This window comes from Anser cygnoides, chromosome 1 (assembly GCF_040182565.1).
Source record: "Anser cygnoides isolate HZ-2024a breed goose chromosome 1, Taihu_goose_T2T_genome, whole genome shotgun sequence".
Taxonomy (NCBI): Eukaryota; Metazoa; Chordata; class Aves; order Anseriformes; family Anatidae; genus Anser; species Anser cygnoides.
The window spans coordinates 45,897,573-45,923,874 of record NC_089873.1 but is presented as its reverse complement, the minus strand read 5'-3'; the positions used below and the strand labels follow the sequence as shown (position 1 = coordinate 45,923,874).

Genomic DNA, 26,302 nt, shown 5'->3' with positions numbered 1-26,302 from the left:
ATGTACTGGCAGCACATTCGATTTGCTTTTCTCAGTCCATTATTATGACTAGAGTAAGTTAAAAATTACTTTAAAAACAGCAGCTGGAGAAAATGCTAATTTCTTGAAGTGCTATGCAAAAAAAGGTACGTTTTTTCTTGTTATAAGCCTTCACATTCCCTGGCATTTCACAAAAGGTGTGACTAGATAGCTTTGAGAATGACAAGATGCAAACCAGCACCTCTGTCAAGGTCAGAAGACATGAATCTACACAGAATTTTCATAGCTGTAAACACAATACGTACACAAAGGTCACATTTCATATCTCTAATACATAACTACACTGGCAGTTACATCCAGTTAAGGTCTGAAGATTTCTTCCTTCCATTCCCCAAAAGAGATGTCCTCAACTGACTATTTGCATACCCAACTTTTAAAGAAATTGAGCAATCGGAAAGACATTTAAAATTCAAACTTCTTTCCATCAAACAAAATATTTAAGGCAACTTTTGAATATACCCATAAATGAAATCTAACATTCCCTAATACGTATAGGACAAATATCATGCCCAAGAGGAAAGCTATGAAGCTTTTTCATACTAAAAAATATGATTTTATTCTTCAGCACAATATTGCATGTTATATTAAAATAAAGTACATTGGCTCTCCAAAACAATCAATTTGTCTTTTTTTTTTTTTTTTTTTTCCTAACAGTGACACCAAAAATTACCTGTTTTCAAGCCAGGACAAACATTTACTTCATTTGTTAAATTCATTCCTCCCCCCCAAGCTGAGTTTTAACTTTTTAACTGCTTTAAGTCTCCTGAAAACAGCAGAAATTCAAAACAAAAATAAAGTAAACAAACAAAAATCTCCTTAAAAATAAAAAGCCCCTATAAAAAGCCTTTCATAATGGTATTTTACTAGCTAGGTTATCAGTTTCTAATAATATTCTTGATCTATACCCATTGGACTCGGTAAAATAAAAAATAAGGCATTCTATCTCCATTAAAATCATGGGCATAGTGGTAAAATGAGAAACTCTTCAACACTAAACACAGCAAGAGATCTCTGCACAGACTCCAGAAAAATAACAATTCTAATGAATACAAAGGGGAATATAGTAGTCCATCTAAAAGCAATGAAGCAAACCTTTAATACAAAGCATTACTTGAACTTGAAGGCAAATTAGAAGGATATGCTTTGCATAGTTTCTAGATTAAACAGCAAAAATGCAAAACTGGTTATCTGGCAAAAAAAAAAAATAATTAAATATAGAATACCCACTTAGATCCCACATTGGAAAGACCAGAAGTTAAAATGATAATGTTTAAAATCTTCCTATTACAAACACAGTGTGCAGTTAGACACAGTCCCAATTAATTTCAAGGAGTACAAAAATGAGAACTCATTTTCAAGCAAATCTGACTGTTCACTATTAGAGATGCTTCTGGTCATGTTAACACAAATAGATTATTAAAAAATGCATTATTTGCCTGCCTAGACCCACTTTCATTCCGTTTTAATCCTTCGCGAATTTTACTTTTCTATTTTTATTCCAGTGGCGGTGGCAATGGTAGTGCAGAAGCAGATAATTTAATACACACTCTTTAGAACAAAACTGCAAAAACGTTTACTTCCTCACAGTCCTTAATTGCATTTCTTCACTCAAGTTAATGTGTGCCATAATATCAGGGGGCAACAAAGAAACAGAGATACCGGTAGTAATCTGGATTACACAGTGGTATAGTGTAAACCACAGTGCAGTTACCATTATGTCTCAGCCAGTAACAGGGCTTTCAAGGGTAAAGAGAAACCAGAAGGGGGGGAAATCAATCTGTATCTCTCTGTGATGAAATGTACTTTAACCTGCACAGTAATTCGGAAGAATAGTCACACCTAGTCCCCTATTTACCTCTTTGCGATGTTTCTCACTGCCCAATCCTCGCTCTCTCTGGAGTTTATCGAATTCATTGTTCAAATCAATTTGAGACACAAGTGTGAGGATCTTCTGAGTCAAACCGTGTTCCATTAGGTCATCTGTAAAGCGTGTTGTCATGGACATTAGCTCTTGACTGTAATCGAGAGAATATAAATTTAACAATTAATCATATTATTCCCAGTCACGGAGGAAGTTTAAAAGAATGATTCCCGTCAAATTTATTTGATAGCCGGCATAAAATGTACAACTACATCAGACACACAAAGCAACTAAATGTGCATCAGTAATTAATAAGCAGTGCTCTCTCAAAATGCTGTGCTGAACAGATACGAAGTCTCTAGGCAACCATAGCTTCAAGAACATGGAATATGAGAAGAGTACATGAGTGAGCCAGGTAAGATTACTGTCGAGCCAAAAGTACTATACATAAGATGCACAGATTTCACAAGCTCACAGCCTCTTTCTCACTAGTAAATGCAATTGTCCAATTACTGAAGCAGTGGAACTACTTCTAAAGCAGTCACTTTTTTTTTACAGAACTGTATCTACACTGTAACACATCTTTGAATCTTTCTCTAGTTAAGCAATCACCATGCACTGGAACTAAACAGTGTGTACGGTTTTCTTTTTAGTCAAAAAAACATTATGTTCTCCAGTGGATAGTGTGTCCATTTTAGGTAAAGGCAGGAGCACAATCCTCTGTTTTGCAGGATGTGGGAAGTCAGAACACAGCACATGCAGAAACTCCGTCTTCCCAATACTGAGTTGGCATCACTAGTTAAAGAAACCCTGACTGGGTGGGTGTCTGAAGCAAAGCACTGCCAAAAACACAAGCAGCATGGGAGAACTGAAAATAAAATATCTATCTTTATGACCCGTTAAACATACTTGTAAGACAAAAAATATTACGTTTAAACATGAAAGTGACAACATCAGGTCATGCAAAAACAAATTTGAGAATATTTGCTTTCCCTCAACAGTCCTAAAAGCATTAAAAGCAAAGAGCTAGTTAATCGAACAGTTAACCCTAATACAGACCTGAGTTCCAACGTCCACGTCTTGCCTTGGCGTGACTGTATGAGGGCTCGTAGTGAATTGGCAATGCATCTTTTTCCATCCCAGTACAAGAGAACAGCCACAAGACCTCTTGTAAGGCCAGGAAAATGAGGTTGCTGGTGTTCTCCTATTGAATGAAAATGTACAGAATATCCACAGAAATTTGAGCATGCATACTTCGATGAAAGGTTTGTATCTTTACATTTCCAATTGAAATATAAACATAGCATTCAAAACAACCATGGTTAATCACCATCATTTTGATTTGTTTCAGACATTTCCAAGAAATCACAGATATTTTGGGTGATATTGTTAAAATTCACAGTCAACTATTAAAAATTCCACACATTTACAAGTAGAGGTGCAAGTGCATATGTATCCTAGTCCAAATGGTAGTTGCAACTGATGTCTACCTGTCTTAATCAGTTCAAGCTGGTTATCAGAAGAATATATATTTTCTTTATCCAAATTGAAATTTTCTGTCTGAATTTGCATCAAAAACACAAGTTTGAAATAGAAATTGAGGCTGGCTTCCTGATGCCTTTCCAAAGGTGATACACTAGCAAGTTACCTCTTTAAGGAATTCGAAAAAAGTTAATGGTGAACAGTAACTAATAACAATAACTAAGAGAGTATAGTTTAATAACATTGAAATCAATTTTCTATGTGCAAAGCAGGTCTCTTCCCAGAATACTTCTCTTACTAATCATTTATTAGATTATGATCCAAATACAGCTACATATCAATGTATAACTAACACAATATTTGCAGAACCAAAGCCTATTCCAAAACTATTTGAATTATTTTTAAACTATTTTGAAATTCAGTGATAGAGAAATAAATCATTTTTTAAAAAATCAAATTATTACTGCTTTTGCAAAAGCTGCATAACATACAAACGTTACAGTTCAGAACTTTACACTTTTACTTTATACTTTTCTAACCTTTATACTAAATGACAGCACCAGGAGATTTCTTTTTAAGAACATTCTAGATGTTAGGAAACTCAGGCTTTGACTGAATCAGGCATTCACATTAAGCATACACTTAACACAAACAGTAAGGCCCTATTTAAGTTCTATTTCTCCAGCTCTTAAATATTTTCCCTTCTCACCAGCTAGAAGGAGCTCCACAGCTGCCAACTCTCCAATATCAAAGAGGTCACTGAGGATAAAGGCTTCTCTGATGAGTTGTTCTGGCAAAAGCCTGGTTCCCTGCTGACCTTGGATAGCAACCCCTTCCGTACTTGCTTTCTGAATTTTCTCATGCTGCTGAACATTCTTTGGCTGGAAGAGAAACAAGCAACGGAAGTTATTCAAAATGGCAACAAGAAATACTGAATAAAGCTTTACACCTTAATCCTTCCTCACAAATACAGTTCTGACAGGTTACACTGTTGTCAAAAAAAACAAAGGCAGCATTTTTTAACACAGAGATAGTAAAGGCATCCTAAAAATGCTTCATGCTTTCACAGTAATAGTCTTGTTGCGGTAATATACCACAAATAATATGATACAATCAGTGCTGACATTTAGTTTACTGAGAATAATGGCAAAATACATAGACAAAGCTCTATACCCAACTTATTTTCTGACCTATCAGTCTCACAAAGCCATACGCTATTTCAAAAGTAACAACAGGAGACGTTTTATAATTGTTACCTTGTGATCTGTCAGCCAAGAACCCGTGAGTTTTTCCAAATCTCACATTCCTAATAATTCATAGTCTATATTTTGTAAATTCATGCTTACCTATTCTGCACGTTCATTTATCTAACTAGCTGAAGCATGAGCATGGACCAAAGCCAGAAGAAGCAGTTTTGTGCTTCCTTTTCGAAATGCAAGAGGAGCACAGAAAAAACAATACTTAACTCAGGGATTGTCAGATACTTTTACTATTTCTTTTGAAACAGCATTCAAATAATCAGAGGGAAAAAAAACACATTATAGATACAATTATCTTCTACAAGACAGAGCAGTATCTATTTTTCAAGCTACTTCCATTCTTACAACAGAAGATTGCTGTAACACACTTGCATTATGTACTGTAAAAATGTAGAATGAAAAGAATAGTCAGGGCCTAAGGAGTTTGCAATCCAACACCATGAAACAGATTAAATCATCAATTTTCCAACTCATTTTGCTACAGAGCATTAGTCCAGTACCGGATTTCTGAAGAGAGAAATGAAGTCAGATTTGTGTTTCTTTAAAACCTGGTCGAGGCGATGAATAGCTTCAGGTTGCCTTTTCCAAATGGCATTCATTACAGTCTGCCATATGTCCTTATATGGACCCCACAAGCTGGCAGCTGAAAGAAGAAATTAAAAAAAAAAAAAGCATTTGAAATGGAAGAAAGAAAAAAAAATCTTCATACAGTATTTTCTATAAAAAGACTTTTTTAATGTAGTGTTTATCCCAGCTTTACAGTCTAGATTGTTATGCACATCAAGCAAAGCATATTCTCCCTTTGTAAGGTACCACCACCAACAAGAATTGCCTGATATAAAACCTAATTGCGTTTAGGGAGTTAGAGAAACAGAAAAGATGAAGTAAGCAGGTAAGTTCCAGGGCTGAAATTCATCTTACAGTCTTGTGTCCTTATATACCTAAGAAATTCCATCCACTTCAATAAAATTAAAGAATCAAGAACTGGACAGACCTTGAACCTGAATGCAACTCGGCAAGGTGGGCTTCCTGCTTTCCATTTTTGACAGAAAGATCAAAACTAAGAAATACCTAACATGAGGGACTACAAATGAACAACGGTGCTAACAATGTGAAGCATCACTGCATCAGACTGTGCAGAATAAAACATGGATTAGGAACCAAAATCATAACTGTAAAGGCGATTCTACGTTAAGTAACAAAAATCATAAGCCTAAAGGCACTGTCCCATTTGTTCATCCTTCCCATTCTAATTAAAATATACACATACAAGTGCTTTGGACATAATGCTTGTTGCTAACACTCTGCATAAGAGCTTCATAAAGATATGAATTTGCTTTACTAGAAATAGAGCAACACGAACACTTACCTCAGTACACTGAGAAGAGACAAAATTATTTCTGGAAGCTAGCAAGCACTTATTTAAGTCAGTTCTTAATTAAGCTGAGTCCAACCACACTCTAGAATCTCTCCTTCTCCTCAACACTGAAAGAAAGTTCCCTTTGCATACTCCAAAGTCAGTACTACAGCTAAACGATCTCTTCCTCACTAGAAGCAGCATCATTCACAACTCGAAGTCTGTAGCATGAAGACTGCACTACAAGTTTCCTCATTTGCATCAAGTCCCACAAAAATAGCATGCCAAAGTAGTCTTCAGAATTCTGGCAGCATCATTGCCTAAACCAAGAACCTTACAGACAGAAATTATTCCTACCGCTTGGCATTAACGTCCCATTTAAAAAAAAAAAAAAAACACTCGAGATTTATAAGGCTCACATTAACAAGAAGTACCAAAACGTTTCCCTTGTTACGTATCATCTGCATTCGTGAAAGTTGCAGAATCTACACACCGCAAGTCATTGCTAGATGTGCCAAATAAATTCATTACTAATTGTATTCTGTTTACCTGCACGCTGTCACGTCACAACCGCTGCCTGATTACAGTTTCATCTGTTTCAGAGCATCTCCTAGCAGTGGGTTTTGTATGCTGTGCCTTGTAGGTTAGCCCACATGCAAAAACACTAGCATTTCACCTAACGCTGGCTTGACTTTTATTTTTTCCCTTGGTAATGCACGAGGTAACACTATGAACTAAAATCAAGTACAGAAGCAATATTTTACCTTCATGTAGCTTGTTCTGGCCAGCTCTAACCCTCGAGGTAACCCCAAGGAGCATCAAAGCAAAATATATCCATCCACGCATCATCTTGACAAGGCTGTTCACAGTAAGACACTACACCAAACGGCATGCTCTGAGGTGAAGATGCCCCTCTTTTCCATACAGTGAAGACAGCCCCTCAAAGGCAAAGCAATGCAAAACGCAGCACATAACACTAAGGCAGCACAGGCCACGCAGAAGTGCAGCGCGTGAGCAACCCAAGCACAGGAACGAGAGCAAGTCTCAAGCGAGACCACTCGTTTCAGTCAGTTTTACCGTTAACGTGAGATGTCTTGGAAGCAAAAACAAACTAAGCACAATTTTCAGTTTTATTCTGTTGCAGAGGAAGAAATCACATAAAGCAATAAAATAAACCCTCCCACCCCAAACTCAGCACTCACAAAAGCTCCCATCCTGCATACTGTCGCTTCCTATGCGCTTAGCGGTGTCAGTAGAGATGTGTATCAGACAACAGCTTACAGAAAGGACAAATCCTCCACCCTTTTCAAACATCAGAGTGTTTTATCTTATGACTTTACCCCTGCCCAGACAAACTCATTCAAGACAGCTACTACAGGACAAATAATTTCACACTGCGGACTCTAGCTGCTTCTCCCACGTAACTTCACTGAGTTCAGAGAATTACTTCTATTCTAAACAGCCTTTTCCAACCTTCACTCTTATGAAGTCACAGAGTCCAATAAGCAGCAACAGCAATCCAGTGCCTGCCAAAAGCTGCTCAACTCTTTCCCTTGCCCAGTTGTTTGCTCTTATCCCTACAACATAACCGCTTTGCACCAGCCCAAACATATGTGCTGGCAAGCACTAAAACAAATGAAGGATCCACTCTGACTGACCACTAATCCAAAAGAAGAACTAATTTTCAGCAGGATCACATCTATAACCCGATTTGCACTGTGTTGCCACAAACAACTATCCTAGCACAAAGACAGACTATTGCAGAGAAGGAATAAGTAACCAGGATGGAAAACCAGCTGGACTTTTGCTGCTGCTAGCAACCATGCTAACTTTTGCCACTTGTGTTGTTTCCATTCTTACAGTTTTAGGACTGAGCATCCTACCAGGGAAAGCAAGGAAGGACAGGCTAGGTTGCCTCTGTTGATAACAGCAGTTGACGCTTCTGCCCAAACTTTTTGACAAGCTAGAGACTTAACTACGCTATGTCTGTCCCCACAAAAAACAAACTATAAGCTAAGGTAAAAGCCATGTTCTAGGGCCACATCCATTTTAATTTCTATCTCATCTTTCATGTACAAGGTTCCCCCTTCTTCATCTACTGTAATTGTAAGGCTATAGAATTTATTGTATACATTACATGGCAAGAAGGTCTAGTCCCATTTGAATGGCTCCAATTTTCACTTTAACAAAGCCACTTTTCAGATTCTGTGAATCACAGAAATAATCACCCTTCTTCACCTTCCAATGAGGGTCTCTGCTTTTGTTTTGTGGGTTTTTTTTTCGTTTTTTTTGGGGGGGGGGGGCTTTATTTAGATCAATTCATTTAGGGATTCATTTAGATCAAAATAACTTCTCAGTAAGTTTACTCCTTGCTTGACATGGGATTTGAGCTTCTGAAATCTGATGGCTTTATTAACTGCCTCACTATGACAGACTCCGCCTTTTGGCCATGCCCACATTCCAGTCACAACCACTTTTCACAGGGTCTCTGTTCTCCTGCTATTAACCTAATGAAGTTCAACACTAGCAAATGCAAAGTCCTGCACCAGAGACAGAAAAACTCCATGCAACAGCACAGGCTGGGGACCAAGTGGCTAGAAAGCAGCTGTACAGAAAAGCACCTGAGTGCCCTGGCAGACCAGAAGCTGAATGATAAGCTGAGAAGCACGCCCTTGCTAAAAAAACTGCTCCGGTACTGTGTTGAGCGCTGGGCTCCTCTGAGCAAGACAGATGCTGGAATAGGGGGGCAGAGAATATGATGAATGACGGGAGACTGAAATAACTGAACTTGTTAGGTCTTAACAAGAAGCAACTAAAGAGGAATTGGAGGTTTCCTGTCTTCAACTACTTAATGGCACTGAATGCAGAAAATGGAGACAGAGATATCCCAGGGGACGATGAGCAGCAGCTAACACAAGTTGCAATGCGGAAGCTCTCCGTCAGCCATTGGGGAAATAACAAAAACCTACCCTGAAGACTGTCAAACACTTGAACTGAGGCCCAGAGGAGCCTCTGCAAGTGTCTCCATCCTCACAAATATTCCAGCAACTTCGGGTAAAGCCCTGAGTCCTGCTTCAACAAGTAGGTGTGTGTGTGTTGCTTGGGTTGGGTTTTTTTGTTTGTTTGGGTGTTCGTTTGGTTTGTTGTTTTTTTTTTGGGGGGGGGGGGTGTTTGTGTTTTTTTTTTTTTTGGGGGGGGGGGGTGTTACCGTGCAGTTATACCAGGTAAGCACTGCCTCAGTAGCCCCCATCTGCTCCTTGGGACTGAAGGGACCGCAGAGGCTCCCGCTACTCCCAACCTTTCTCCACACTCCCCGCAGGACAAACTCCCTCCACGCTGCCAGACCGCAATTCACCCTCCTTTTTGTTTGCCTTTCACCGCGGACGGGCTCAAAGCGTGCGACCCCGAAGCTAAACCCCACCGCCGAGCCCCCAGAGCCCTCCCCGGGCCGGGCAGCCCGTTCCGCGCAGGCCTCCCCGCAGCGCCCCAGGGCCGGGCACGCCGCAGCGCCGCCCGCCGCCCGGCCCGGGCCGCGCCTCGCCTGGCGGGGCTCCTCTTACCCGAATTTACCGCCAGCGGCGCCGCCATCTTAGCGAGAGGGAGGAGCAGCGGCGCCGCCGCCTAAGGAAGGCCCCGCAGCGCCGCGGGCTGCCCGCCGCCGCGCCTCCCCAGCGCGGGTCGCTGCCCCCGGCTCGCTGCCCGGTCCGGCCGAGACCCGCAGCCGCTCCCCTGTCCCGCTTCGGTGCCGCCCGCCTCGCCGCGGGGGGGACGAGCGGCCGCTCCCGGGCCGGAGCGCGGGCGGGCCGCGGGCAGCGGGCGGCGGGGCCTGAGCCGCGGCCTGACGGGAGCTGTAGGCGCGGAGGGCGCCGAGCCCTGGCGGCTGTTTGCGGGGTCTGGAGCTGGGAAGTGGAAGGGGAGCGGGCGGGCCGTGACAGGACGGGAGCGGGAGCCTCACGGGGCTCCGGGCTTCCACCTGCACCCACAGACCTTACACGTCGCTTTTACTTCATTCGCACACGTGCGCAGCCCTTCCTGTCGTGTTAACGGGAATCCTTCAGCCCTACTTTATAAGCCACGTTCAGTAAATAAAGAAAAATACCTGAAGTTAGATGTAAATTTATTGGAGTGTTTTCTTATTTTCTATTAAAAAAAAAAAAAGCCTTGTGACATCGTTATTTAAAATACATGTAATTAAAACAGTAATATCCACTTAAAAACAGTCACTTTTTTTGATCAATTTTGTGAGTGAGCGTGGAGCTTTTTAAAGGGATATGTTTCTTGGTCTTCAGTGGTAAACTAATGTTTACAATTTGTATTGAGGGAAGAAGCAGCCGTGATAGAGGTTATACTGTGAACAAAGCTGCTTTTAAATGCAAAGTGCAAGGGTAAAAAGTACCAGGAATGAAGAAAAGAAAGGAAAAGGGACATCTGTACATGTGTCTAGAGCTAAGGAATATATATCGGTATCTTAGGAGTCTCCCATATCTGAAGCCAGTGTACTACCCTCTATCCCCATGGTAATCGTCTTATACAGGAATTCCCTCCGGTCTTACCTTTAAGGTAAAAGATTCCACCAGAGAGATGTATTCAATAGTTTCTCCTCTTGAACTTTATTAAAGCAATATTTCACCTGTTGTGAAACAGCGTCCAACAAAGTAGACCCATGGGAAACTGGCAAAATAAATATCTTTTTTCTCTAGATCTTCAATATAATTGGATGGCAGAGGGGGCAATGGAGAGAGAGCAGTGGTCTTGGGATGAGAGTGATTTGGCAAGATGGCTGTAGGAAACAAGACACCAGAACTGGAGGTTTCTGGAGAAAGAAATGAATAAAATTTTAAAAGGGTTTGGGGGAGTGTCCTGCCCAGAACAGCTTCTCACAGAGTTCAAAGGATTAACCTGTTCTCCTTAATTTGACCTAATTTGTTCATTTAGTCAGAGGGCTTATATTTCTTTGAGATACCTCTTTTTGTGGTCTTAGCCATGAGCTTGAACAAATCTATCTACAATAAAAATAAAATGATTGATAATTAATTATTTAGTTTGTTGTGGGAAGAAGACAGTGTCAGGCAAGAGGCAAAAGCGGAAAATAAGCAAAGCTGTTCCACAAGCAGAACTAATGCAGGCTGGGCACAGCATCTCCTACCTTCTGCACACTCATTACTGCAAAGCCACATCTCTGCTCCTATACCACCCAAAGACTGGGGGGTTATGAGAGGGAATAAAGCAAGTGGGAATTGTGATACGTTCAGAGACACCTGTGCTGATCAGCCGGCCACAGCAAACTTAAAGGATAGCTTGAGGTTTTACTTCAATCTTTACAACCACAGGGGGCTGTCCTCATTTTGATTTTTTTTCCTTTTCATTTTCCCTGACTTTCACAAAACTGGTGAGGACATAAACTTTTGAGTCCTTGTACCCCTTGACCATATTAGGCTGGACTTGGCGTAGGAATTGCAACAGGTTCAAAAGCTACTCAAAATATTTGGCAGGCAGAGTGTGATTTCCTAAGCCCCATTTCCTTAAGAAACAAGGCCAAAAGAAGAAAAAAAAAAAAAGATAAACGAATCAATTTTTTAAAAAAGCCTTTCCCAGACATTAAGAGCTGTTGTAGTGCTTTTGGCATTCAGATGCAGCCAGATTGCACACACTTTTTTTTTTAATCTCTTGGAGGAAAAAAAATCCTGTCTAACCACTGCAGATTGAAGATGTTAAATTTCCAGATAATTCTTTGGGTTCTTTGCCAATGGGCCACCAGTCACATAGCAATGCGAAGAAAAAAACTCCATGAAAAGAGCAGATGGTATGGGGTAGGTCATTAAGCAGCTGAACTTCAGAAGAGAAATACCATGCTTAGCTTCAGTTGCGTAGCATATATTTTACTCTTTCTCTGTTGGCAATGTGATTTTTTTTAATGGAAAACAGTTGTGACAGTACAACTCCTAGTATGAATGAAGGAAGAGTTGTAGCTAGATACACCATTCCACACATTCTAAACGTATTTATGTCAGCATAGCTGCATTCATCTGTGCTTTGATGAGTAGGCAAGTCCATGGCTAGTAATTCTTTGCTTATTCTTGCTTTATTGGCTCTCCTTTAATTGAGGATCTTACTGTTTACCTGGGATCGCTGGCTGGTTTGTTAAGCTATTTTTGCCGAGTCACTATAGGAAAAGAATACCTCATTCCTCTTCCTAACAATAGCTCTTAGGAAGTTCTCCTCCAAGACAGCTGGGTTCAGTGAGGGACACATGCTTCTTTCATCCTTAATTAGAGGATGGAAATCTGTGAAGTATCAAAGGTAGGCTGGCACTGAATGCCCGAGATGGATAGCAATTCCTCTGGCTTCCAAGGAAAGGAGGTCCCCAGATTGCCTGCAGGGTAGTGAATTCTGCTTGTGCCACGTGAGATCTTGTATAAAGCGTGCTATTTTCTGTAGGTAGCAATAACTGCTAGTAAGGACTAAAATTAGCTGCACCATGGATGCCTGGTCCTTGACTGGAAATTCTAGATGCTTTCTGCTGTAATACAGAGGTAACATTATTATTTTTAATAATATTAAATCTAGTCATTGCTTTTCATAGTCAAATCACATACCAGGATACAAAGATAACAGTAACGATAATACAATTTATTTAGTTTGCATTTTATTATGATTATGAAGAACAATTGCTAGTAATAAACATTTTTTCTAATGCCCAGGAGGCCATCCATAATCTTGTACCTTTAATCTTGAGCGCAGTCATGGGGATCATAACCTGTGTGATTAACTGAAATGAAAATCCAAAGTATTTTCTGCCTGGTAGCTGAAGAAGATGCCCTGTAGATGTACACCTACATAAATATAGATGAGCATTTACATTTTGAAAGATTTTTTTTTACCCAGAAAGTTGAAAGTATTTCTGGCTACTGATTAGACCTTAAAATTTACTTCCTCTAGCTCTGATTTTGACTGACACCAACACTGTGCATCTCAGCTTACTCATCTGTAAAAATGGGTGTAACATTTCACAGTAGCCTGGAATGCTGATCGACTGGATCTTTAGCCTGGCCCTATCTGAACACAGAAAAAGATTGTGGTTTTGGGTTCCGTTAAGTTGGTGGAGTAAAATCCCTGAATTTTCTTACCACGCTGTCTAATTTTCCGGAAAACTTCTTAGCACTCTAATCCTCTCTTTGTAGCGAAAAGGTGTGTTTTATACATCAAGATGATTAGCTCAGCCTCAAATCTTAGAAGAAAAGTGTAAGACCTTTCCCTGCAGTGATTCTCAAAAAAATAACTTTGTAATTTCTCTGTCTTTCATCCTAGATATTTCTACTGTCACCATGGTTTCTAAGCTCATCAGAGAAACTGTGTGAGGTTGTTGCTAGCTTGGAGAAGTGGTTTATCTAGTCCAAGGCAACAAAGAGCTAAATGTTCACAAAGTTGTACAAATACCTTCCTCAGGATCTGGGAATGGAGGGAAGGGAGCTGAACAATGGCGGATGTTGTCCTCCCTATGTCAGTTAGGACAATTATAGATGATCAACATCCAGTTGCAAATGAATGCCTTGATAAATGGAATCAAGTAACTTTCCTGCTTGACAACTGGGTATTTGTGATCCCTGTCTGGGCTGCAGAGGTAAATTGAAAATACCATTCTTGGCTGTGTGATGTCTCTTGAACTATTTTGGCAACTTTTTGCTAATTCCTGCTTTGGGGCCTTAGAGCTCTCTGTCTTTTTATTCGTTGTTCTCTCTCCCAGAATTTAAATAGCTTTTGTCTGAAGGGAATGCAGCAGTTATTAACGTAGGATATAATCTGATTGTTGTAATGATGTTAACTGCTAGTAATCGACAACAAGAGGTGAAGAAACATACAACAGGGAAAATGACAGAAAAGCAAAGTACAAGCCAAATGGAGATATTTGATATAGTCAGTAGACATGTTGGCACATCAGCTGCCTCATTGATATTCATTCTGTTCAGGGATTTCCGTATCAGATTTACAGATGGTTGATGTTTTTGCTAGTTGCCAGTCCCACAATTTCAGACTTCGTTCTGAAATTCACACTGAGCTCTTTCCACAGCATCTTTTATGTATCTCGAAAGCTGAATTGTATGCTTAACTTCTGGATTCTCATCAGAGAATGGCTGTGCTGGATTAGGTGTAAAGCCACAGAAGTGTAATGAGGTCACTTTGGCAACACTGAAGGTGTGTAAGGTTGCACAAAAATGCCTGTGCTAAGAATGTAAAGCACGGGGGTTCTTTAAGTAGTGGTGATACAGGAGATGGGAGAGAAAGCATCCTGACAGTTATAATCTGAGCCAAATTGGAAAAATCAGGACTTTACACTTATAAACTGAATGAATTTGATGGGAACCAGCGTGACTTGGGAAAAATGGCATCTGGCAATGCCTTCTCTACTGCAACATAAATTTGCTTCACAAATTATACTGCCACTCTGTTAATCATTTTCCCATTGTCGTCCACTTTGGCATTCTCTGGGTACAAGAGGATAAGTTTCTCCACACTGAAAATGTGTGCAGAATTTGTCTTGCACAGTTCTGACCGTCAGTTACTGAAGTACTTTCCCTGTCTCGATGCTCTGAGATAGCCTATTTGAAAGACAAACCTGTATGAATAGGAAGCATAAGAAAGGATTTGCTTTCTGCTCCAGTCCATTTTTGTTTTGTTAAAATTTTCTAAGGATCAGAAAGAATTATCCTCAGCAGCAAGAATCTGCAGGACATGAGCAGAACAAATTAAATTTCTGAAATGGGCAACTGTATTAATTGTCTCTGGTGCCAAATTATTTCACGAGAAGTCACAAATCTGTTAAAGTCTCCTCCTGCCTTATTTGGTTATGACTGTGCTGCAGAAGGATAATGAGAAGCAATAGGAGCTGTTCACATTTAATAGAGCAATTGTTGAGACCACATGTTCAATAACTCCTACCAAGGTGACACCTTAGATGTTGAAGCACTGAACTGTATTACGTGCTTGAGTGATCAAGGCTGGTGACTATGGCTATGCTCATTCAGTTGCTAGCGTGTTTAATGGTAGAATAGTGGAAAACCTTTATCTTATCTGCAGGTTTCCAAGCTGCATGGCACATACCACTTTCATACCTTCCTTCTAGATGGCATCAGATAGCCAAAATGAATTTCCCTAATCATTCAAGAACATTCCTATTTAAGTCAGACAAAGCTAATCCTCTGTCTTGGAAATGTAGTGCTGAAAAACACCTGGTCAGCTAATATGAACTCTCAAATAATATGAGACCTAACCAATGGAAAAGATAAATTTCTCAGAGTTAATTGTGTGTGTCTGCAGGTGTCCAACATGGTGGAATGGTAATCTGTTAGGTCCTTCTGCAAGTCAAAACTACTCCTATTGTAAATTAACTTTTGTGGAATTATTATGGATAATGAAGCATACTTAGGAGAATAGTTCACTCCAAAGTTAATAACCTAGTGAAAGCTGCATACAAGAAACACCGATTTCAGGAACAGAAATTCAAAGGTCAAGAACTTGCAGGAAAAAAAAAAAATAGTGACCCACATTCATCATTATGGTTGGTATCTGCATCAAGGGTCATACCAGTCCTCATTCAGTAGACAGCAGTAATTATGGTTATGATCTCAAGATAGCTTTACATCTTGTGCTATCTCTTTACAAATGGCAATCAATATTTGCTTGGAAATAATATTCAGAATGTGTCACTTGGCTGCTTTCCTAGGCATCTTTCTATTAACTAAATTATTTTTTTTATAATACTTTCACTCCTATTTAATTTACAGTCTGTCTGAAGAGACGAGAAGTTGCGGTGAAGTCCAGCCCAGGAGCAGCTTGAGGTACTGTCTCGTTCTAAGACACCAAGGAAAAGGTTTGCTTCTAGGTGTATTTGGAATATAACTACACAAGAACGCTAAGCTATGAGAAATACCCTAAAAATGAGGTGGCCTTATTTTTAATGAAGATTTGATTGTACATTTTGGGTGACTTATTTTGACATTGTTTTATCCTGGCAGATGGTAAATGTATTTCAAAGTGATTTTCCAGAACTTCTGAGAAATTTGAGTGTCAATTTTGCGGTCAAGCCAGCATTATAAGAAGGCTTAATGCCTCCCTTTCACTGGAGGAGTTCAGATCATTTTTCAGGTTGTCGGAGGCTTGCTATATGTACCCTTCCCTCTGCTTAACACATCTCCCCTACTTCCCATAAAGGTTGGAGGTGACTTTGGCAGTGTACGCCCTCAGTCTTTCTTGTTAGTGCCACTTCATTTTGCAAAATATAATTGAACTTTCACTGGATATGGAACTGGAGCCTGCCAGAGGGTCATAGAGATAATTCCACCATTCAGATGAGTAATCTGACCACCAGGTAAAGCATCTTTCTCATGTGGTCTGTTTCAGTCTTCAAGTCTCTTGGAAAAAAGCATCAGCCTCAATCAAAAGAACCAACAGAAGCACAGTCCAGGGTCCTCTACTGTCTTAGAGCTCTTGCTCAAGTAATGTAAGACTCAAATACCAATTTACTTTCTGCCTAAATCATGAAGAAATGTAACCTAAGTTCCTGCTACTTTGGAGAATTCTTGAAAGCCTGATCCATGTGTGAAAGGGGACACCGCTTTCACCAGCTCTGTGAACTTGACCAGCTATAACCTTTTTTTCCTTATGGGTGTTTTCAAACCAAGCCAATCTATATTACAAGGTTACCTTTTTTTTTTCTCCCTGTTCTTAGCAAGAACAAAAACGTGTTTTTATTTGTATTGATCACAACCACTCTTTTAATACTTTGTTGTGTTTTTTTTTTTTTTGCCTCCTCAGATAATTCCATGAGTCATATAGCCCCAGTGCTCTCAATAGACAGATTGATCTCATCTAATAGTTACCTGTCTTTTCTCTCCATTCATGGCTCCATAAAAAAGGATCCAACAATACCATGCAGACACAGACTTGGAGAGAATTAGGGGATAGTATTAATTGTTGATATTCAGAATTAAGAGGGAAGAGTAAGGAGGCAGTTAGGAGGTTTGGTTCTGCCACCACACAGAGCTAGTGTCACCCAGTGCGACGTATGTTCTGGCATGATGCCCACATCCTTCCCAACCAAATCATGGCTGGAGTCAGCTGTGCCAGACAAAGACAGTCCTCAGCAGGCAGCCTGATTGCCAGAGCCAGTCAGCATGAGGACTGCAGAGGTAGGACAGCAGGAATCACCTTTCAGGTGACCTTCTGTCACATGTGGTGACATGAACAAAAACCCAAGCTCAGCCTTTTCCCAGCACGCAGCGGGCACACCTTACAGGTAATTGTGCTGTCAGTCTACTCTTCTGCATTCACAAGCCCTCTGCAGACTGAGCTGCCACGGCTCACGTTTAGAGCTTTTATTTAAAACAACTGCTTGGATTTCACACGTGTGAAAGCTTCAAAGAGGGTTTAAAGCAACCAGCCTTTTGAACTTGTGTGTGTTGAATTTCGTGGAGACTTCTCTCATGAACTGGTTGCTTCATGACATTTAGAGCTACTGAACTGTAAAGGCCTATAAAAGAGACAGACAAGTAATGAAAACCTAAGGTGGCTATGTTTATCCTCTTAATTCCTCAGTTATCTGAGATGAAAGGTATCAATTAAAGGTGGATGCTGTGTCATAGCTAGGTTTTCTTAAGGAATCACACTACTCAGAGTATTAGCCAAGCGCCTTCTACAGTTTGGATCATTCTGTCACATCAACAATTAGAAAGCAGCACCCAATAAAACTCAATTAGGCCATCATATTTGCTTTTGTACAGGCATACAATAGAACCATTGTTATTCTTTCAGCAGTCTTACTTTAGATTTTGAGTCCTGCATTCTGTTTCTGCTCTTTGCCTTTTCCTGAAAATAGTTGTACCTCAATAAATAGATACTGTACCTATTTAACAATTTTAAAATAAAATCCACATTGGTATTTTTGCCTACTAGATTGAGACAACCTTGGATAAGAAGCTTGGATTTTAACTAGATCCTGAAGATGAAATGATAATACCCTCATCTTTAAGATCTCAGCTCAGACTACTCACTGTTTGCCTGTCCTGAGGTGAGACGATATGACTTCATTCTGGTGAGAAGAGGTCTGAGAGATCTCCCTCTGATTTCTGTGCCTTTGAAGTTTGACAGAAATGAGTCAATGTATACACTGCTCAGAAGAATGAGGAAAGGTATATATTATGCAGCAGGAAGAAAGTCCAGTGTCTAGATTCCTATCTGCAAAGAGGATTGAAGAGGAAGGCAACCAGCAGCTCATTTCCCCTCATGTCCCTAATTTTGGCAAAGTCTCCTCACCAAAGTGGGAAGTAGCAGGCTGCCCACCTCATCTTGACGCTTTTACTCCGCTGCTTCCGTGCAGGAGAGTGAAGAAAGTGACTGCCTGCAGACCGGCTGAATGAAAGGGTTGCCTCTGAAGGGTGACAAGGCTGCCCACGTGCAGCTAGCCTTTGGCAGAGCCTCCTGTTACGCAGCACCCTGTGCATCTTGCTCTGCAGCGAATTCCCTGCTTTCTTCTCTCAGCAGACTTCTTGTTACCTACCGTTCTGATTAGTCATAGCTTCACCCTGAAGTCTTTTTATAATTCATTCCAACATAATATGCCTAGGAGATTAAACATGGCAGATTCTAGATACATTTGGTAGAATCTGGTGGGTGCCCACATCTGTTTTGTATCGTCATCCTGTACCAATGTTTTCCACAGTGTGGGCCTGATACTCGGTGTGGAAATCCTGTGTGGGAAACTTGTAGAATGAAACGATCTTTCAGAGAATGACGAGTTTTCATTGTTCTTCACAGAAATCGGAAATGTTCACCTGTTTTGGAAATCAAGCTACTTTTCTGGGATCCTATGCAAATATAAGCATCTGAAAATTTTGAAAGTTGTGGCTTTTAGATGTTATACTCTTTTATTTCCTAGTTAGGAGAGGGAGCGCTAGGAATAGACTAGAGCAAAGAACTCAGCATATCCTTCCTTCTCCACATGTCAATCCAACAACTGTGCAGTACCTTTCAAGGCCCAGCCTACAGTGAGTTTTTATAAAACAACTCCTCAGGTAAGAGCGACACAATACTTAAGCAGTGGAAGTGCTGATGGCACATCTGTGCAGAAGCTTTCCATGCAATGTTTTGGTTTCCCAGAAATGATACAAGGAGAGTAAGGAGAAGAAAAGAAAACCTTAAGTAAAAATCAGCACATGATTTGCACGGTTTAGCAAAACGTGGCTCCTGTCACAGGCTGGCTGACTGCAGCTTAAAATAACTTATTTAAGAATCAGAGGCATTTTGTCATTCCTTAAAAAAACAAGCGCTAGATTATTAGGAATAAAACAAACTGGGTCTAGTCAGGGCTTCAATTGCACGTCTGACCTGTTAACAGGAGATTTTACTATTCACGCAGTAATGTGACAATTATTTAAATGTTGCAGGGGAAAATACAGTAAACTTTGGAAATTCATAGGAGAGATACAAAGCTATATATTAAAGTAGATAAATACCTGCCATCCTTCTGGTGTCTCTGTTAAGCTGAACGCTACGGTCAGGATACCAGCCTGGTGTCTGTCCCCCCGGCAATGATCCCTGGCCTTAGCGTCCCTCAGTCTGGCCCTGTAATGCCACAGGAGGGAAGATGCTGGAGGGAAGATGGAGCAGAAGGGGAAAGAGCAGAGCAGCACCAGGCACACAGCACAGCCTTCGCTCTGTCAGCATGTCAAGCGCAGGCCATTAAGAAGAGGAAATGTCCTCTATCAGAACATAAAGGCCCAATTTCTCTGTACAACAAGCACATCCATGTCATACGGAGTCTCAGATGCAGCTCTGCCTATATGCAAGACTGATCTTATTATTCTGGGATCTCTCATTCGTCATCATTACAGTCGGGTTCCTGCAGCTTCTTAAGGAACATGCTCATATTTCTGATTAACAAATGCTTCACCTTTCCGATTTAATCTATTATTTTGGCTATCTAGCCTATCTAATCTCAGGCTCGTCTCTCTATCAGCATTATTTATACAGCACAAAATTAGCTGCAGTCACTCACATTCCTTTGGCAAAAGGAAGTAGATCTGCCTGGAAAACTGCAAGGTTGCAGCTGGAGCTTGGCTGGTGCAATATATTTACAAGCATCAAAGTTCACCCCTGCCCCTTAGTGCAACGTCATACTTTCTTGACCGGCGAGCTCCGGCCATGCCTGGCCTGTGCAGAACATGAACTCTAACACTGCTAAAGCCTGTGGACATTCTTTTCACTAATACTTTCTGTTTGTACGGTGGCCATGGAATCAATACACAGTATAAAGTATTGCATTTTCCCAAGTCATGCACTTTTTATTTGGTCTCAGCAAATCCCATATGGCTGAGGCATTTTTATAAGAATGCAAGCAATTCTGAGCTCTGTAGAAAACGCTGAGTGCTGCTGGATGCAGGCAGAGGGCAGAAGAGGAAAAATACATTCCTTTGAACGCACTAATATAGAAGGCAATTAAGGAATACAACAACAATGAGCAATAATTTTCTCTCGTAATGTATGTTGCGCTTTAAAGAGCAGGTGAGGACTCACTGAAAACAATAACAAGTAACATAATGAAGTCCTGCCTACACAGGGATGTTACTTCAGATGTTTTCGATGAGCTGTCTCGAGTGCATTCACAGAGATTGTTTTAAAGTGACTGGGCTTTCATTTTGCATGAATGAACCCCAGGCTCACCAGCTATAAGCTGCATCGAGCTCACAGGAGGATTCTTTCCACTCTCGCAACGATTTTCCCTCATTGCATAACGTGATGTGGTTTATTTGCTGTCTGGCCCCTGAGTGCCCTCTTCTGTTACAAGATCATCTGGATTACATCTAGATGAATGCTGGTGGCTTCCTTTGCAGTTCCAGTCCCGCCAGCCAAATTCACACGCTCCCTAGAGCAGCACCTCTTTTCTTCCTGATACTGTCTCATGGGTTGTGTGTAGCACACCCAGGCCTGACTATATGATGGTGCCTCAAATACTAGGATTTGCCAAACTGAATGCAAGAGAGAGGCATTCCTGAGAGGTGGAGCAGTGCCACCATAAAGCAAACACTGGCTGCAAGAGCACAAGGGGTGTGAGCAGGATCTCCAGGACTTTTCTAAATCCCCAGAACTGGATGAGTTGGAAAAGATTTATATGTGTGAGATTGCCACTGAACCCCGGTATTGTAATGTACTCATGTGATTTACAACAGCTGTCAAATGATGTCACTTCATACAGGGCGTTGTAGAGCTAGTATTTGTTTCAAACCACTACACTGAAATGCAAAGACTGAAGTTACAAAAATGCCTTTTGAAATCCAGAGAGATGGTCAGTTTGCAAGTGCTGCTGAGGGAAATACTGCTGTCACATCCTGTATTCGATTGGAGCGCTGCATCTCCAAACCAGGTAGTATCTGGATGCCATCACTGGCGGTGGAAATGAGCTGCATGAACCACGAACCTCTCTCCACCAGTTTGGCACTGTCTTCCCCAGTGTGGTCGTTGTGGCCTTCCACAAAGGAGAATCCAATCTACGTCCCCACCTCACGCTGCTTGGCTGCGCTTCTGGCCTCGCTGCTGCTCTTCCTGCTGCTCAAACAACACGGCGGCCCAGCATGAGTTAAAGGGAAGGCAGATTGCAGGGCAGACATATTTATTGCAACAGTGGATGCAGAAAGGGAAAAAGCAATAGCAGATTTAATTTGGCTCATACGTTGCTCAGCACACTGAGCTCTTAGCTCCTTTCACGTTTTATGAGACGAATTACCAAAATTAAACATTTCAAAATGCTGAGATTATGAGACACTTATAATCAAATCTTTAGCAATATCAAATCCTTGGATTCAGGCCAATCGCTCTAAAGTCTGTTCTCTTTTAGCGCACACGATGCTGACCTGTATGTGCTACCAGAGATCTTAAGGCGAAGACTGCATCCCATTTTACTATGCACAGAGCAAAATGATGCAACCATCTTGCTCATCTGTATGGCGTCTCTCATTTGCTTCTGCAATTGAGTTTTTTCAGCACTACTCCTCTGAGTGCATACTCCTCTGATTTATCCATCGCCTTTTTCGGTAAGACTTTTGCCTCATCTCTTGGAAACGCACTTCAAGGTAAAATCCCTACCAAGGTGCACATGTTCTGCAAATTTGAATCCTGTTCCTCTTCACCTCTCACAAGTTCAGGATCATCCCTTCTTCCCGTTCCAGAACCAGTACAGGCTTTCTATAGAACAGAGAAAAGTGAGAGGTATCTTTCTTTGTTACATGCAACCAGGTTCCCTGGAAACATCCATTTCCTAGGGAAGCCCAGACTGAAAAAGCACATGGGAATGACATACCAAATTGAGAAGAAAAAAGGCAAAGGCAAGGGAAAGGGAAAAGGGAAAGGGAAAAGGGAAAGGGAAAGGGAAAGGGAAAGGAAAAGGAAAAGGAAAAGGAAAAGGAAAAGGAAAAGGAAAAGGAAAAGGAAAAGGAAAAGGAAAAGGAAAAGGAAAAGGAAAAGGAAAAGGAAAAGGAAAAGGAAAAGGAAAAGGAAAAGGAAAAGGAAGAAAAAAAAGAAAAAAAAATGAAGAAAGAGAAACCTATTATCATGGGCACTGTGTTCAGTGTAGAAATGACAAATATTTGCAATTTGTCACTGGCAACCAAGGCACCATAATGATGAGGTACATGAGCCTTGCAAGCTGCTCAATGCATAAAAAACGTTTCAAAAGAGAAAAGGGGAATAGGAAGGAGAAGTCCATGGATCCTGTGAATGGATTTTAGCACAGAAGCCAGAAGGCACGAGACGAGCTGAAGGATGCTGGTGACAACTTGTGTTAGCTTGCACACAAATATCTAGATTCAGAAGAGTTTGGGACTCTTTGCTGGAAATTGTGCAGAAGGAAGCAGACCTCTGAAGAATATTAGGATGTTATATGCGTATTAGTACCTCAAGTGCACCCTGAGATTAACAAGAGTAGTGGTGACTTGCTGTAGGTCCCCATGGATTTCTGTGCCCTTTCCAGAAAGCAGGAGTGATTTCTGCTTTCATTTGCAAAGGTAGGGGCAGTTAGCACTTGCAGTGTGTTGTGCCAGAGTTAAGCTGAGTAAGTAAAGATTACCACGAAAAAATTGGCAGAGGCATCCCGAAGTTCTCATCTTTCCCTAATAACACTGATTCTTAACAAAAGCAGTAACAAAGACACATTTCTTTCATATCTTTGGCTACAACACATTCATTTTTCACCAATATATTCTCTCATTTAAAAAAGACCAGGACAAAATCCCACATCCTGCTTCCCTGAGCAGTTTGGACACCTCCTGCTTCTCTCATAGATTTTGAGCAAGACATGGTGAGCATCTGTCACTTGCAGCGAATATTGATCAGAGTGTTTGTAAGGCTCCTCCACCTGCCCTTCATTTTTCCAACAAAGCCCTTCGTTATTATTCTACTGTTACTCAGAACAGTTATATAGTTCCTTTATCCAGCACATTTGCCCAGTAAAAGGCGTCATTAGCCAGAGGAGCAGAAAGATGTCTGGGTCTCCCAGAGTGACAAAAGAAATGGCAACATCATTAACATCCATAGCAGTCCAGGGAGCAATTCTTACTGTTGGTGCAGTAAATAAGGCTGAATTTCTAAAAATCCTGTCATCAGCTATTGTATATGACTCCGCACTAATACTTGTGAACTTTCCATACTAATCGATGAGGCTCTGCAGAAGCTTGGAAAAACATCTTTTTTTTCTGTTGATGAAACCTGACTGTCAGTATGAAATACAGGTGCACACGTCCAACCACTGCTTCCAGCACAACTCAGGAGCATCAGCTTTCCAAATCTTGAAGGATTTTCTCAGTACTAGCACACTGAAACATGCACGCGGTCTGTATTTCCAGCACACTGACAGACCAGGGTCAATCCAGCTAGCACCTGGCTGCCTGGGTGGCTGGCCAGCCCGGGGGCAATGATGCTGCACATCTCCACACCCAGAGGTGCTGCCCTGTTGGGTTTTTCTTGCCACCTATTCATCTGGCAGTCTGTGCAGATGCTTTGCAGCCTTCACCATCTTGAAGTGCTTGTGTTAAGTACTAATCATCCAAGCCAGGGGAAGTGGAGGGCAAGCCGAAAATGTAAATCCTATGGATGCACATTTGTACGCTAGCTGGTATGCATTGGTTATTTCCAAGAAAATGCATTCTTAAAAGTTTTCCTTGTAGATACAGAAACAGTTTCTTAGAAACAGTCCTTCTCAGTTATCAGATCCATTTGAAACAAATGAAAAACAAACCTTTCCAAAGGTGATTAAGGTGTCAAAATGTGGCCATGTAAGTAAGAATAACCTATTGAAATAACTATGGTTACTTAAGAGCAAGAAAATAATTAAGTGAAGGACATCTTAAATCTAACAATGGCCACCTTAAATCTAAAATGGCCACATGATGGCCTACTGAATTACTCTCACAGAAGAAGTGTGCTGAAATTTGTGTTCATACAGGGCTCAGCAAAGGAGTAGGAACAGCCTATTAGCAAGGGCAAGACCCCTCAGCAGTGGATTAAAAAAACCACCAAATCCACTTAATAAACAGCCTTAACTCTGATCCATGAATCGCAGCTCTTAGATATATTAGTTTCATTTTTCTTTTAGAGTCAAAGCACTTACTTTTATTCATCAGGAAGCATCGCCAGGTGTGTCACCAAGTACATTCCTTATGTAAGTTACTTACATAATAGGTACTTTTGGAACCTAATCATTTATATAGAGCTCGATATGAAAATGTGCAAAACACACACTTTTTGAGAAAGTCTATTATTTTTATATATATTCATTGGAACTTGATTATTATGTAGCTATATCTATGATGTATATGTTAGAGTTGAAGATGCAAACACGGAATTTCTCATATATACAGCTCTTTCAATTTCATTGTACGCTTTGTTTCCAAAAGAGCATTGCATTTGTGTTACACATGTCAAGACTACCAATGAAAACTATTTATTTTTATGCAGGCTTGGAGCTTGCCTATAGCCAGAAGTGGTAAAGTTAATTCATTGAGCTTGATGTTTTGGATATACTTACATCGATATAAAACTTTATACGCAGGAGGTAATGTTGGCTTGTTTTGGGAAGGAGAATAAGCGAAGCCAACACGAAGCACTGTGTTGCTAGCAGAACAGGCGTGTGGTGAGAGGCTGTATGAGTACATAATGCTTTAAGAGATAAATGTAAAGATGAAACACATCATATTGCTACATGAATCAGTTACACTGATCGGTTAAGAGCGCATTCTGCGATGACCACGGTGATGAACACCTCTCACCTAGCGACCGCTGAAGTAAGTAGAAGCCTCGGGTGGGTATTGCTGTGGCAGAAGTCCCAATTGCTCGTGCGCGGGAGATAAGCGGTGGCTGAACAGCCAGGGTGAAGCCGCAGGAGCTGGGCAGGAGCTGCCACCGGAGAGGCAGTAAAAGCGCCTTGTCTTCTTGTCTGGTAGCCGAGGTCCTGAGGGTCCTTCGTGCGCTACAGGGCTGCAGGCACAAGGAGGGGGATTTGCGGGTTGAGGTGTGACAGGCCCGCGGCCTGGGGTTTTTGGTGCCTGCGGTAGAAAGAAGAGAGCAGCAGCAACGTGGTTTTGCCTCGGTTTCTGTCAATACAGAGACCAAGGAGGCGAGTCTCCGGCGGGGCAGGGATTCTTTCCTCCGGGTTTTGCAGGAAGACGCCCCTGTCAGAGTCACTTGACAGGATTTGCCTGAATTTTGAAACTGGAGAGGGGGAACCCAGCAGACGGCTGCTGCCGCGCCTCTGGCCGCTGCCCGGGACGGACCCCGGGCCCGAGGGGGGCCGGGGCCGAGGGGGGCCGGGGCCGAGGGGGGGGGCCCCATTTTTGCGGCTCTGCGTCCCGCGGGGCCGGCCCCCCTCGGAGCCGGGGCAGAAGGCGGCGGGACGGCCCCCCCTCGAGGGGCGGCGAACGGAGCCGGGAGAAAATAATAAAAATAATAACAAAAAATTATTAAAAAATAATAACAAAACAATGCGACGGCTATGGTAGGGGAAAGGAGAAAAAAATAAAATAAAATGAAAAAAAGAGCCGGTGCGCCGGACCTGTCCGGGTTTAACGGCCAGCAACAGGTGGCTGCCACCGCAGCGGGCGGCTGCCGGGGACCCCCGGTGCGGGGCGGCTCAGCCCGGAGGGGGGCGGCGGGGGGGGGGGGGGGGGGGGGGGGCGGCGGCGGCACCGGGGGCCCGGCCCGGCCCGGCCCGGCCGCCTACAAGTCCCGTGCGGCCCCGCGCCGTCGCGGCTGTTGCCGTCGCGC

General features: G+C 41.8%; 2 protein-coding genes and 1 long non-coding RNA gene across 11 annotated transcripts in view; 1 reads left to right on the top strand and 2 right to left on the bottom strand.

Moving 5' to 3' along the window:
- Positions 1-9,714, bottom strand: part of NUP205 (nucleoporin 205) — a 51,520-nt gene extending 41,806 nt beyond the window's left edge. Inside the window, exons 1-5 of the mRNA XM_048061224.2 lie at positions 9,559-9,714; positions 5,142-5,284; positions 4,092-4,263; positions 2,960-3,104; positions 1,895-2,054 (exon numbers count right to left, since the gene is read on the bottom strand). Of these exons, the coding sequence (XP_047917181.1) occupies positions 1,895-2,054; positions 2,960-3,104; positions 4,092-4,263; positions 5,142-5,284; positions 9,559-9,586 (648 nt within the window). The 5' untranslated portion in view covers positions 9,587-9,714. The remainder of the gene's footprint in view (positions 1-1,894; positions 2,055-2,959; positions 3,105-4,091; positions 4,264-5,141; positions 5,285-9,558) is intronic.
- LOC106036913 (uncharacterized) lies at positions 8,497-19,293 on the top strand. 3 transcript variants are annotated; one of them, XR_007162349.2, is made up of 4 exons: positions 12,395-12,531; positions 13,307-13,619; positions 15,781-15,834; positions 17,948-19,293. It is a non-coding gene; the product is annotated as an uncharacterized lncRNA (long non-coding RNA). The 3 variants fall into 3 exon arrangements; XR_010830422.1 differs by having other exon boundaries at positions 12,396-12,531; positions 15,781-19,293; XR_010830424.1 differs by lacking the exons at positions 12,395-12,531; positions 13,307-13,619 and adding an exon at positions 8,497-9,079 and having other exon boundaries at positions 15,781-19,293.
- LOC125182470 (uncharacterized) lies at positions 10,232-26,184 on the bottom strand. 7 transcript variants are annotated; one of them, XR_010830407.1, is made up of 5 exons: positions 25,309-26,184; positions 25,068-25,198; positions 22,133-22,231; positions 19,507-21,595; positions 10,232-12,518 (listed from the first exon to the last, which is right to left on the bottom strand). XR_010830407.1 is itself a non-coding variant. In XM_066994389.1 (4 exons), exons 1-4 carry the CDS (start codon positions 25,868-25,870, stop codon positions 21,551-21,553), a joined length of 837 nt encoding a protein of 278 aa, XP_066850490.1. In that variant the 5' UTR covers positions 25,871-26,184; the 3' UTR covers positions 17,489-21,550. The 7 variants fall into 7 exon arrangements, 2 of the variants coding, with proteins under 2 accessions (XP_066850490.1, XP_066850498.1); XM_066994389.1 differs by lacking the exon at positions 10,232-12,518 and having other exon boundaries at positions 17,489-21,595; XM_066994397.1 differs by lacking the exon at positions 10,232-12,518 and having other exon boundaries at positions 17,489-21,595; positions 25,068-25,180.
- Between the last annotated feature and the right edge of the window lie 118 nt (positions 26,185-26,302).

Bases quoted from the DNA above. Each gene is read 5' to 3' on its own strand.
- LOC125182470 (XM_066994389.1), bottom strand. From the start codon at position 25,870: ATGGGGCCCCCCCCCTCGGCCCCGGCCCCCCTCGGCCCCGGCCCCCCT. The intron at 25,199-25,308 runs GTGAGAGGTGTT...TATCTCTTAAAG, and splicing joins CTTACTTCAGCGGTCGCTAG to CATTATGTACTCATACAGCC. The intron at 21,596-22,132 runs GTAGGGATTTTA...TTGTTTGAGCAG, and splicing joins TGCAGAACATGTGCACCTTG to CAGGAAGAGCAGCAGCGAGG.